This window comes from Alternaria arbusti, assembly GCF_024043155.1.
Source record: "Alternaria arbusti strain BMP 1465 chromosome Unknown scaffold_8, whole genome shotgun sequence".
Taxonomy (NCBI): Eukaryota; Fungi; Ascomycota; class Dothideomycetes; order Pleosporales; family Pleosporaceae; genus Alternaria; species Alternaria arbusti.
This window is the reverse complement of record NW_026249948.1, coordinates 1,115,030-1,127,035: the sequence shown is the minus strand read 5'-3', so window position 1 is coordinate 1,127,035 and position 12,006 is coordinate 1,115,030. Positions and strand designations below refer to the sequence as shown.

General features: G+C 55.3%; 4 protein-coding genes across 4 annotated transcripts; 3 read left to right on the top strand and 1 right to left on the bottom strand.

The window, feature by feature from the left end:
* Positions 1-1,428: 1,428 nt before the first annotated feature.
* On the top strand, positions 1,429-2,504 carry J4E86_006768 (uncharacterized protein; the record flags this gene model as incomplete). The annotated part of the gene is made up of 3 exons (XM_051447292.1): positions 1,429-1,651; positions 1,697-1,841; positions 1,898-2,504. 3 exons carry the CDS (start codon positions 1,429-1,431, stop codon positions 2,502-2,504), a joined length of 975 nt encoding a protein of 324 aa, XP_051301777.1.
* Positions 2,505-3,263: 759 nt separating this feature from the next.
* On the bottom strand, positions 3,264-6,339 carry J4E86_006767 (uncharacterized protein; the record flags this gene model as incomplete). The annotated part of the gene is made up of 3 exons (XM_051447291.1): positions 3,264-4,729; positions 4,958-5,370; positions 5,507-6,339. 3 exons carry the CDS (start codon positions 6,337-6,339, stop codon positions 3,264-3,266), a joined length of 2,712 nt encoding a protein of 903 aa, XP_051301776.1.
* A 1,558-nt stretch (positions 6,340-7,897) lies between these two features.
* Positions 7,898-9,772, top strand: J4E86_006766 (uncharacterized protein; the record flags this gene model as incomplete). Its single annotated transcript, XM_051447290.1, has 3 exons — positions 7,898-8,121; positions 8,169-8,456; positions 8,518-9,772. The coding sequence occupies 3 exons, from the start codon at positions 7,898-7,900 to the stop codon at positions 9,770-9,772; spliced, it is 1,767 nt and encodes a 588-aa protein (XP_051301775.1).
* Positions 9,773-10,410: 638 nt separating this feature from the next.
* On the top strand, positions 10,411-11,910 carry J4E86_006765 (uncharacterized protein; the record flags this gene model as incomplete). The annotated part of the gene is made up of 1 exon (XM_051447289.1): positions 10,411-11,910. One exon carries the CDS (start codon positions 10,411-10,413, stop codon positions 11,908-11,910), a length of 1,500 nt encoding a protein of 499 aa, XP_051301774.1.
* Positions 11,911-12,006: the final 96 nt, after the last annotated feature.

The following is a 12,006-nucleotide window of genomic DNA, read 5'->3' as shown; positions in this document are numbered from 1 at the left end:
TCATGTATCGTGGGTCATTTGACCTATCAGAAGTTCCGCAAGTCTTCTTATCGCAGATATCTTCCGCACACGTTTCCCTGAGAAGGGTAATACCGGCGGCGGGTACACGTGGGATGGAATCGAACCACCATTGTTGTGACCTGAAACAGGACCACGAAGAAGGCAGCCGCGGTTGCTGATCCTGTCTATCCAACGATTGTACCTGACATACGAGCAGTGATTGTCCATAACTGAACCTGACGACAGACCCACTATCTGCCAGAGCGTCTCACCTCAGTGGTGGTAAGCCGTCGGGGCCAGCGGTAGTGAACTTGCGAACCTACTATAGCCCCAATCTATCTGGTCAAAGAGGCCATCACTCTCCTTGACTTAGCATAGACCCTGCCGAACCCGAATCCAAAAAGGCTAAGGGCCAGCCGACTGTAGCATAAACCACAGCCTATAAAACTACAGCCGTTGTGGGAGTCCAGCAAACCTGTTGGGTTCACTCAGCCGCGTTCGTCTGTCGACTTGTACTCTCGGTTCCGTGAATTTGTGCGCATACGAGTGCGCCAGAACCCGGCAATCTGTAGATATAAGAGTCAGCTGGATACCACAGGGTTGACGTGACATCCCCAGAACTTACCTTCAGGAAGAAGATCGAAGGATGAGAGTTACAGTCGATCAGCGGCAGCGGCCGGCGCAGGCTAGAACGCCGAAGGTTGCTAGTCGCACACATCCTGCGGATGAGAGTGCGACTGAAGAGAGAGGAAGGAAAACAAAGCGGAAGCTGCTGTCCAAAAGAACGTGGAAGCGCTAGACTGGCGCTTGGACCAGCCGAAGCTCTGACTACGGTCGTAAAAGATAGTGAATGGTGAATTTGCGTTGTCACACAGCCCGAGCCTTCCCCGCATGGTTTAGGCTACAGGCTACAGGCTCACGTTCAAGGAATTATGGAGACTCATAACAGATGGAAGAGGAGCTGGAATAGGAGCAGGTTCGAACGTATCGGAGCCATCCGGCTTTCTAGTACGAGACTGAGACGTGTATAAGCGGTCCATCGTGAATCCAATTGTCGACAGACTATCGGCAGTCACATGTGTTTGAGCCGACTCCAGACCTCCATTTCGATACCACTACGTCACTGCAAACGCCGTAGGCTCCCATTATAGCACCACACAGAGCACTGGCCTCGTCCCACAACAATTCTTCAGCGCCTCCTCAGATTGATACTACACGATCGTTGTACTCGCCCTTTGCTCTCCTCTACTCATACCCAGCACCCAACTCTTCCGCGTAAGTGTTTTTGTACCCACGAAGTGAAGCATTGAAACTGACATAGAGGCAGAAGTGAACGAAATGTCCCCGTCTATGCATGACCTAGGACCTGCGGTGGGCGATAGCCAAGGCGATGGAACCTCCAATCTGGGGGATACCACAGCAACCGTGATGGCTCATATCCATGTCTCCCTCAAGGACATGCCGGGAGCCACGATCCGGGACAAGTTCGACACTCTTACGAGCAAGCTCGCTGCCGCCAAGGAACTGCTGGGGGGCTTGGAGCCAGACGTACTACTACAAGCTCGCAGCAAAGTCGATGAACCCGAACGCGAGTTATCCAAGAGCCCAGCCCTGATCAAGGCTTACGATCAGATCTCCAAGAACACACATGGTACGTTAACCAGGTCGAAGAAGATACAAACTCTAATATCAACAGCAGACGCATCCGAGGATGAGTTCGAGGCTGCGATGTGGGCTGCGTTTGAGACCGGCGAGGAATCCGAGATATCCCAAGAAGGTACACATCCACAAGAGCCACCTGTTCAAGACACCCATCGTATCTTGCAGCCGCCACGAGTCCGGTATGTTTTTCTGTCAGTAGCCTGATGGGCGAAAGTAGCCATTAACGTCAGTACAGACCTCACGAGAACACCGGCCGCCAGTCCAACCCCGCAGAGCAGGAAGCTACCTCGGAAACCCCTAATCCTGAGTCCATCCCTCGTCCCAAGCAGACACCAAGATGGAAAACAAGGTGCACCAAGGAAGAGAGGCACAACCTTGATCCCGCTAGTAATCTCCCTTGTCCTCGCAAAGCGTGTGACTTCCTCCACGACGACCAACATGCGTACATGGTCGAGGGCCTGTATCGAAAGGATGTGAGCACCGGAAAGATACAAGCATGGGATCTGAAACTCTATACCAGCCGCGCCGGGCACAACATGGGCTTAGAGAAGGTGGGCAAGAACGACCGGAAATTTGATGCAATCTTCAAGAAGTTGAAGAACAAGGGCAAGGCAAGCGAGACGAAGGCCAAGGAAGAACACGCTCAAAAGAAGAAGAAGAAGTCTACTCTAGAGGTCAAGCCTGCTCCTGAGACTGCACACAAGTCTACCAAAGCTGCCACGGACGCTGAGGCTACTGCCAAGGCACCGCCCAAGAAGCGTAAGGTCGCGGCTACCACGGGAGCGCAGGGAACTGCGGAGCAACAAGCGAAGAAGAGCAAGGGTGGCGAGGCTGACCGCTAGATGTATCCATGGCGCTCTTCTGGAGTATGTCTGGTCGCCTGCCCTGCAAGGACCTAACGATTTTCATGACCTGGGTATCGAGATTTAGTACATCACAGGAGCCAAGATAAGAGATATCAGTATGAGTAACTTAATAAATTCCTGTATGTCCATACTCCCAGCGCAATGCAAATGTCTTTCCAGTCCCTACCATACCATGCCATGCCATACCTAACCTGATGCACCACCCTAGCCGCTATGGGAACGAACAAAGGTCCAACCGGAACCAAAAGTAAAGGGCTAAATTATGGATACATAGAAGAGAGATCAAAGGAATGTATTTGGACTCGCAAGGCGCAATCCACCTCCAAGCTAAAACCAGAAAAGCGCTGAAAGTCGCTGGGGACGGAGGCTGGGTCCTCCAAAAGCTGGGCAATGCAGAAGAAGAAAAAACGTCATGATACAAACACCATCGCTGAAGCGCAAGGTCAAGGAAGGGCGCTCAAAATCACTCGCTGTGAGAGCATGCGAACAGCCGGTTCGGAGGAGGCGGTGTGTGGTGGTTTGCAGATCGAAAAAGGAATTCGTGAACGGCGGTGGAGCCGAAAGAAAAAAGGGCAACGCGTTTGCTGATTTCGCGATTGCCGGGACGGGACAAGTCTATTGTGTCGTGAACTCGTTTTTAGTGGGTATCAGTTTCTTTTGGGCGATATTGCTAGGGCCACACGGTTGTGCTGGCCCCTCTGGTTCGGGCAATGTTGTGATACAGGATAGGACATGCTATAGGAGACTCCAGAACGGTAGGGCTCTGCGGTCGTAACGTCCCCAAGGCTTTGTTGATACAGGTAATGGATTCCTCCTCTTTTCTATTTTCTCTGCAAAGTCGAGCTTCTTCTTGCGCTCGATATCCGGGTCGTAGTAATGGGTTGCCGTGACAGGGACTTTGAACTCTTGCGTGCTGAGGGGCAGTGTGTACTTGAAGTTGCCTCGCACGATTAATTCGAAGGGATACTGCAGGACTTCTTCCCAACGTTCGCTGCCACCAGCTTCGGTCTTGTTCCCTGGGTGCGAAAGTCGGAGCTCACCAATAGATTCGGCGCGGTGTCGCTGGAAAAAGGAACCTTCAAAGTTTAATGGCGAATCGAAATGGGCGATGCGGCCTAGCAGCATGGTCCGTGGTTCGCCCTCGATAGGATCAGTTCCTTCGTCGACACCGGTAATCGAGACATCTGGAATTGCATCTTCCTCGATCGGTCTCCAATCTTCTACATTATCATGTGGGCCGTTCCCGTGCTCGCGCCACCAACTGTCCGACCCGACATGCTTGCTCTTAGCAAACAGCGAAATGTCCATGTCAGATACAGTGACGCCGATAATGTTGGGATTGACAGCGTTGACTATGAGATCCAGCATGATCTCCTCTTGGCTTGCAACGACGTTCTGAATATCTCGCACTACAAGGCTAGTGAGCGGCTTCGTAGTTGCAAAGACGAGCCCAACAGCGCAGAATACGACGACGAGCAGCAGGATCGACAGAACTAGACAGCCAGCGAACCGCCGACACCACCCACCATCACGGTGATGCCGGCGCTCTAGCTGGCGTATAGTGGCAGTGTTGCGCTGGCGAGGCGTGCGGGCCCGTGGGCTCCGCCCAGACTGGATAAGAGGTGTGCGCTCATCATCGGCGATGTTTTCGGCGTCGATATCGTATGCTGCAGAGAACTCCCCACTTTTCTTGCTGCCGTTGCTGTGACCATTGCCAACATTGAAAGTATGGAAGCGAGGGCTGTTCGGTTGCGACGTGTGTCTGGAGGACGGGCCACGTGCGCGCGAAGATTGTGGTACCGAGTTGTCGCTGTCCAAGGTGATGTGGCTGAGCGCGCCCCGACCCTGGCCATGTCTTCCAATGTGGTGATGGTGGCTACCTCCGCCCGCTCGTCCGGAGCCGATGCGGACAGTCCCTTCGCCGCGGTCATCGCCATCAATGCTCGCGTTGGTGTATGGGTTCGTGAATTTGATGCTGCTCTTCTTGCTTGGATGCTTGTGCGTATCGCGGATCTGGAGTCGTGGGTCTGTGAGGCTGGCTAACGACGTCATGCTTGGCGTTCGCGAGTGGTGCTGGCGGCTGCGAGTTGGCTGCTCGGGAGGATTCGATTCGTAAATAAAGGTAGCGTCCGAGTCAGACGAGTCGGCCTCGTCGACGGCGCTGGCCACCTTTTGTTCGAATACATCTGCCTTGGATGAAGCTGTACGATAACTTGAGTTAGTGCTTGGATAAAAATAGCTGAGATGGAGAGGGCGGGAAGGAGCCATGCTCAACGCTGGACTTGGGGGTGACAAGGTCAACAAAGACGGCCGGTCGTCATATGAGCGGTATGAGACGGGGCTGCCGAATGACGGGTGCACGCCGGAGCGAGAGCCGTGCTCCGGCCGGCTTGGAATGTAATAGTGGTACGAGATGTGTTGCAACCTACCAGTGCCTGCATTGATGGATGCGGCCTTCCGTTTGGGGGCCTTCTTCTGGGTCTTGGGACGAATTGTCTCGTTACTGGGCTTGAGCCGTATGCCGCCGTCGACGCGACCCGAGACGGATCTGTCTTGGTTTACAATTGACGGCTGCGCGACAGAGGGCACGGTCTCGGTTTCGACCGTCATGTTGCGGAGGGGCGGGTCTCGCGATCGCGTCGACATTGAGGACAGGGAGGGCTTGGCCGAGACGGTGTGCGGACGATGAGTGTAGGCGGAGCGCTGTTCCTGCATCTTGCCCTTCTTGGCGCTCTTGGTCGCGCTGTCGCTCCCGCTCTCAGTGTGCTTGGACGTGTCGTGCTTGGTGCTGAGGTCTTCGGTGACTTTGGACGAATTGACGTCATTTCGGTCCTGGTCAGTTCTGTGGGAAGTCGCTGGGGGAACAAAGCTAAGAGCGAGGTTAACAAAGTTTGCGGATGGCAGCGGAAATTGGCTCCGTCGATAGTCTAACGTGCGTCGCGATGACAAACAGTGGGGCCGTTGCGGGGAAAGCGTACCTTTGCGGCTCTAGACCATCAAATCCGGGTGTGGCAGGCAAGCTAGATTCTTGCACCGTTGCCAGCTTGGGAGCTGCGCCGCCGGAACTGCGCGAGGGCGCCTTGATGGTTTGCTGAGGCTGTGGCTGTGGCTGGGCTGGTGGCTCGTCGACGTCGCTCACGGGCACGTCCTCTCTTACTGGGAAACGAGAGACTGAGGCTGGGGACGAGCTCTGGACAACGATAGCAGGCGTCGACTGGGCCTCGGGCTTCTTGATCTGCGAACGCAGCGAGTTGGTGCGCGAACGAGAGCGGCCGTCATCGCCCGGCGGTGGTGACTTGAGGCGCGGTGAGAGGGGCCAATGGGGAGTCGTGTCGCCCGAGTTCGGTTTTGACGATGGCTTGGAGGCGCGTGTGGCTCGCACCGTGTCGGTCGACGATGTTGGGGTGAGCTCCGGTATGCTGGTGGAGGACAGAGCACGCTGCACCCCCGGGGCGACAGCAGAGTTGGACAGACTGGAGCCGCGGCTGGGACTCGCATCGGCGCTGCTCTTGCGTGAGCGGAAGCCCGGCCTCGCACTGGCGCCGGAGGGCGTCGCACTGCGGTGGTGAGGGCCTGCGGGCGAGGCTTCTCGCGACGAGCGCGGCGAGGGCGAGCCGTTGACGCTGAAGGGCGGGCGCTGGGCAACCAGCGGGTGTTGACGCATGGGAGCCGACATGTCTGGGGCGGTGGTGCTGCTCGTGGGGTCGTCGCGGGCAGGCGTTGACGTAGTGGGCTCTGCACTCTCTGCCACGCCGGTCAAGGACTGGAAGCCGTCGAGGTCGTCGGCAGTGGATGCAGTCGGAGGCATCATCATGGACGTGCTTTTGCTTCAATGGGCCGCAGCACTCGTGGCATCCTGCGCGGGCTCCGGCGCGTCTTCGCTGGTTGGGGCCTGGACAGCAGGCAGGTCCGGGTGCGAATGGGCGGTAAGTAGATGAGGCTGCTGTAATGAGTACGCGGCGTGCGGCCGTTGGACAGGGCCTGGCGCGGGGAGTGAGCTGTCGCTGTCGGTGCAGGGGGGCTGTGGCGCGCAGACAGCGTGGGCATTTGAACGCGCTGCAGTCAACGATGGACGAGGTTTAACGTTGTGAAGACGGGCACCTCCAAAGCTGCCTGGTTGCATCCGGCCAGCCCTGGACGGGAACGCTGACGCACCCGAGGCGCATTTCAGGCACGAACCGACGACGCCTGCCAGCGCATCGCACAAAGACCTGCTATCGCCCGAACACGACGAATGGCTCTCCCATCGCATCGTCAGCTGTGGCCTGCCGTCTTATGCAGTGGCTTCAACTTTCTCCACGCCCTGCACACCTTGTCTTGTGATAACGATTGATCGCCAGCTGCGCTAGCTTCCCTCTGGGGGTTTGCGCACCACGCCTACATGCCCGGCATGTCGGCACTCGCGCAGAAGCAATTCTCATGCACATCCTGCAAATCGCAGGTGAACACCCCACGGACTTCATCCCACATGCTCGTGAGCAGGTTATTGTCTGCCGCGTCGACGCTTGAGGGTCGGCACGGTCTCACCTCAGACGGGTGCAGTCACTCAGTCATCGCACTTGTAGCCTGCTGCAGGTTTCCTAATTCAATGTGCATCATAGCCCTTTAGCCGGTCGAAACATCACTGAGACGCTGTAACAACGGGAGCGCATTGCCAGAACTGTAATAACGTAGGGGCGCAGTACTGTCCAATGTAACGTAACGGACGACTCTCGATCACGATTCGATCTTGACGTCGCGCCCTCGCAATCGACTGACATCTCTCACGTCGACTAAACCAGCAGCATACACCTAGCAGCTCCTTTACAAATTTACACATAGTCACCAAGGTAGGAAAGCGACAAAGACACGTGGCAGCAATTCCTTCTCAATATCGCGCCTCCAGTAAACAACACGTTGCGCTCCTTCCATACCGTCCAAGATCCGAGCTTCGCCCGGACTTTCAATGCTCCGAATCTCCGCTGATAAGATTATCTCTGCATCTAATCAGATCGAATTTTCCGCGCTAGCACCTTCACGAACACCACCACTCCACTTTACGCATCCTCAATGCTACTTCAAGTATCGATGTTCCGGGACCAAGCACTGCCAAGTACTTGAAACCGCCTTGGTAGCCTTGTCATAGGTGCGAAATGTAGAAGGCGGTTCCAGTGTCCTGGTCCTGGAGGGTCGGCAGTGGCCTGTGGTGGCCTCAAGACTGCGGCTCTGTGGGTTTATACGAGTGATAAACGGGTGGAATAGGGTTCTGAATGTTCGAGAAAGTATAAGAACGCATTGTAACATACAGTGATTGGGCGTAGTAGGCCTCTTCGTTGATCCTTTCTTCTCATTTCTGGCCGGACTGCGCCATCGCTTCGGTGTCAGACAGCATGCAGTTCCTCTCTCGTTCCAAGAACCAGGCTACCGACTCTGTCGAGCCCGCCGATATGTCTCATCAAGCGGCCGACACAGAGAAAGGTGTACACACTGATGCATCTCACGACAAGGCCACCGATCAAGAAAGTCTCTCCAGCAACGCCCAAGCCGGTGTCAAAGCCGTCGAGGCGGCGGCAACAGTATGGACGAAATACCATCTCATCGGCGCCTATGTCATGTCGGTCTCGCTCTTCTATCTTCATACCTCCGCTAACATCTGCACAGCATCTGGTGGATCTACTTCGTCACCGCCCTTCAAGAAGTCGTCATTCGCGCCATGAACCCATACGTGACCAGCGCCTTCCGTCTTCACTCCCTTACAGCCGCTACAGGAATCATGTCCTCCATCATCGGCGGGTTGTCTAAGATCCCCCTAGCCAAGCTACTGGATATGTGGGGACGGCCTCAAGGACTCTTGCTCTCGCTGTGCGTGTGGATGGTGGGATACATTATGATGGCTTCGTGTAAGAACGTGGAGACATATGCTGCGGCTCAGGTGTTCTCTTCCACTGGGTAAGCACCCCCTATCTCTTGCCAGGTAAGGTTGAAAGGCGTATCGCTAACGAGATTCCAGGTCACAAGCAGTCTCCTACATCCTGACCGTCTTCATTGCCGATACCTCGACCCTCAAGAATCGCGCTCTCATGCTCTCCTTCGCAACCTCGCCCTACATAATCACAACCTGGATCGGCGGTCCCGTTGCACAATCCGTGCTCTCCGGACCGGGCTGGCGCTGGGCCTTCGGCATCTTCACCATCATCATACCCGTCGTCGTCACACCCCTCGCTGCCTTGGTCCTCTTCAACGACAGAAAGGCGCGGAAACAGGGTCTACTCGAGCCACGTCGCATCGACTGGAGCGCTACAGCCATCAAAAAGTTTTGCGTCGACATTGATGCCGTTGGTATCCTAATACTGGTAGCAGGTATGGCGCTGTTCTTGCTGCCGTTCAGCTTATACAGCTACCAAGCGGAGAAGTGGAAGAGTCCTATGATCATCGGAATGATCGTAGCTGGCTTCATCCTGCTCATCGCATTCCCCATCTGGGAAAGGTTCTTCGCACCTGTCACATTCATCCCGTACAAACTGCTCCTGGACCGTACCGTATTCCTCGCCGGCATCATGTTTGTCTTCGTCTACTTCAACAGCGCGGTCTGGGGAAGCTACTTCGGGTCAATGTTGCAGGTGGTCTGGAACCTCAACGTGACCACCGCCAGCTACGTCCAGAGTATTTACCGCGTCGTATCCTGTTTCTGGTGCTTGGCGGCTGTCGGACCGGCAATCAGGATCACAGGGCGATTCAAGTGGGTTGCCGTCTTCTTCGCACTACCGATTGACATCCTGGCCCTTGGGCTAATGATCCACTTCCGGCAGCCGGGCACATCAGTGGGCTTCATCGTGATGACGCAGATCTTCACTGCTGTCGCAGGGGGCACGATTGTCATCGCCGGCGAGCTGGCTATGATGGCGCCATCCGACCATCAGCACATGGCCGTCATCATCGCCGTTCTCAACCTCTTCTGCTCTATCGGCAGTGCAGTCGGAAGCACAGTGTCGGCCGCTATCTGGACTGGAACTTTCTACAACAACCTTGTCAAGAACGTCCCGGCTGGCGTCAATGTCGCTGATATCTACGCTTCGTTGCCTAATCAGCTGTCGTACGAGTGGGGATCGCCCGAAAGGACTGGGATTGCGCAGTCGTATGCTGATTCGCAGCGGCTTATGCTCATCACGAGTATCTGTATGTTGGGATGCGCTCTTATCGCCGCGGCGGGATGGCGCGACATCAACGTCAAGAACATCAAGCAGGTGAAGGGACGTGTTGTGTAAGGCTTTTCGTCAGGCTGGCATTACATAGCTACCGAGATATCATCACACGATGACTTTAAGACGATAACGAAGGAGTGTATGCGCATAAACACGTAGTCCCCCTTCATAAATGTTTCAAAACACTCCAGTCAAAATACTCGCACGTCATCAACCTCCAACACCCACCCCTCCTGCCGCACACGACGCATAAACCGCATCCCCGTCCCACATCCTTCTTATCGATACGCCGCAGCTACTATCCTGGTGCGCATGAACGTCAGTCGCGTCTGAGACAGGGCCGGGCTAGGATGTCGTCAAACAATGCGCCAGTTAGATCCCGGCTGTCGGCGTTTCGCATTGCACCACCTCCACATTGAGCGAGCATACAGACGTCAGATAGCCATTTGGCATCGTGGAAGGAGATTATCTAGGGAACCGGGAAGTGGAATTAGAGGATGTGAAGATGGGGAGGGGTATTGGAGGACGCGTGGGTTGCGGGGGCTGTGCTTGTAGAGCTTGGAGGCGGCGTGGTGGGTTGAGGGTATGTAAAGAGTGAGATGGTAGCAGGATGGGAGTAAGACACTGCTCTTCAGTCATTCCTTCATTCACTCATTCCTTTTACCGATAGCAATCGGCCCACAGTCTTTTCCTTAAACAACATGCCTTCCTTCGCGTTCTGGAAGAGCAACAAGCCTGATCCGTCCAAGACACCGCTACTCAACGAAGATGCAGCAGCTCAAGACTCTAGTATGGTTATCCCTCTGGTAGCCAAGAACCTGGATCTGAATCCTGATGGCGAGGATTCGGGAGTTTTCCTCTTCGACGATGACGCCATGCCGCTGGAGCCTGATCAGGTGTTGGAAGCCGTGCCTCTCATCGCAACGCCGCCTGCTGGAGAGCAGGAGCCTTTGATGCAAGAGCCTGAGCGAGAGCTTCAGGTTCCGGTCAAGAACTACTCGAAGAAGCTGATTCTGGACGACACAGAGGAGGCACCAGCACCGCCACCAAAACCGTCGCCATTGAGCCAGCCTCAAGGCACTGCTGCGACACAGAGACTCGTTTCTGTTGCGAAGGAAGAGACAGCAGCGATCCAACATGTCCAGGGAGCCGTTCCACAGCAAGTAAAACCCGCGCCTTCCCCTTCTGCGCACGACCAAGACAGCGCCCTCAAACGGCCAGTATATACCGCAACTACTAGTGCCACGCAATCCCGCGACCGAGACTCTGGTGTGTATGTCTCAGACGAGGACAGCCTCCCACCACAATCCCGACCCACGTCCCTCGCTCTGAATGACGCCCATCATCAATTAAAGAACTCATCTATCTCTTTGAAGCATACCGTATCGACATCGACTTCTTCACCCCGTCAACGCACAGACTCGATAGCACGCCTGAAACGGCCTGCAGAGTTGAACCTAGGAACGAACCTAGTATCCGACTCCTCGAAGCCACGCTCCGAGCTTGAGAAGCGGTACGATTTGATCCGCAATTCGAAAACGCAGTCGAAAGCTGCTCTGCGGTCGCCTACAGCGCTTCTGCAGGAACGATTGAACATGTCGGCGAAGAAGGAGAAGATCGAGGAAGAGAAGACGCGTGTTTTCACACCACCACGGCAGACGACGAACGGGTGCTGGCTGCCGGGTCCAGGCGCACAGCTAGGCGCCTTCACCAGCACGTCCGTTCGTGCGCGGACAGAAGCTGGCAATCGACCAGCTTGGTGGTGCAAAGTCGACAAACTCGTTGTATTCGACGGCATCGATGCCAGTAGCGATGGAGATATGAAAATCAACACTCGCTCTAGCAAGGGTCTTAGCATTGCGCGTCGACGTGGCGATATGGAGACGATTGTCATCCCGATGGACTGTGCACACTGTCAGGAGATGCTCAACCGCCATGAGTGGAAGTACGACATGCGCGTGTGTAAGAGGAGTGTGTGTTGGGATTGCAGGGAGAGGTGCAAGTGGGAGTTGGAACAGGAGAAGTTTGCTTCTGAGCAGACAGCGGCCAGAGCGGATGGCAACAGATATCGCGCAGATAGTGTGTTGCAGGATGAAGGACACGAAGAGGAGCAGTTGATGCAAAAGATTGGTATTGAGCAACATCGGCCGACGAGCCCGATTGAGGCTATTGGTGGTATTGAGGAGAGACTGAGCACATAGGAAGGCAGTGACTTGACTTGGGAGTAGCAAGGTAGCGGGAGAGACACGAAAGAGAATGTAGCAACTTACATCGTGAGCCGTCGATCGGCTTTAGCA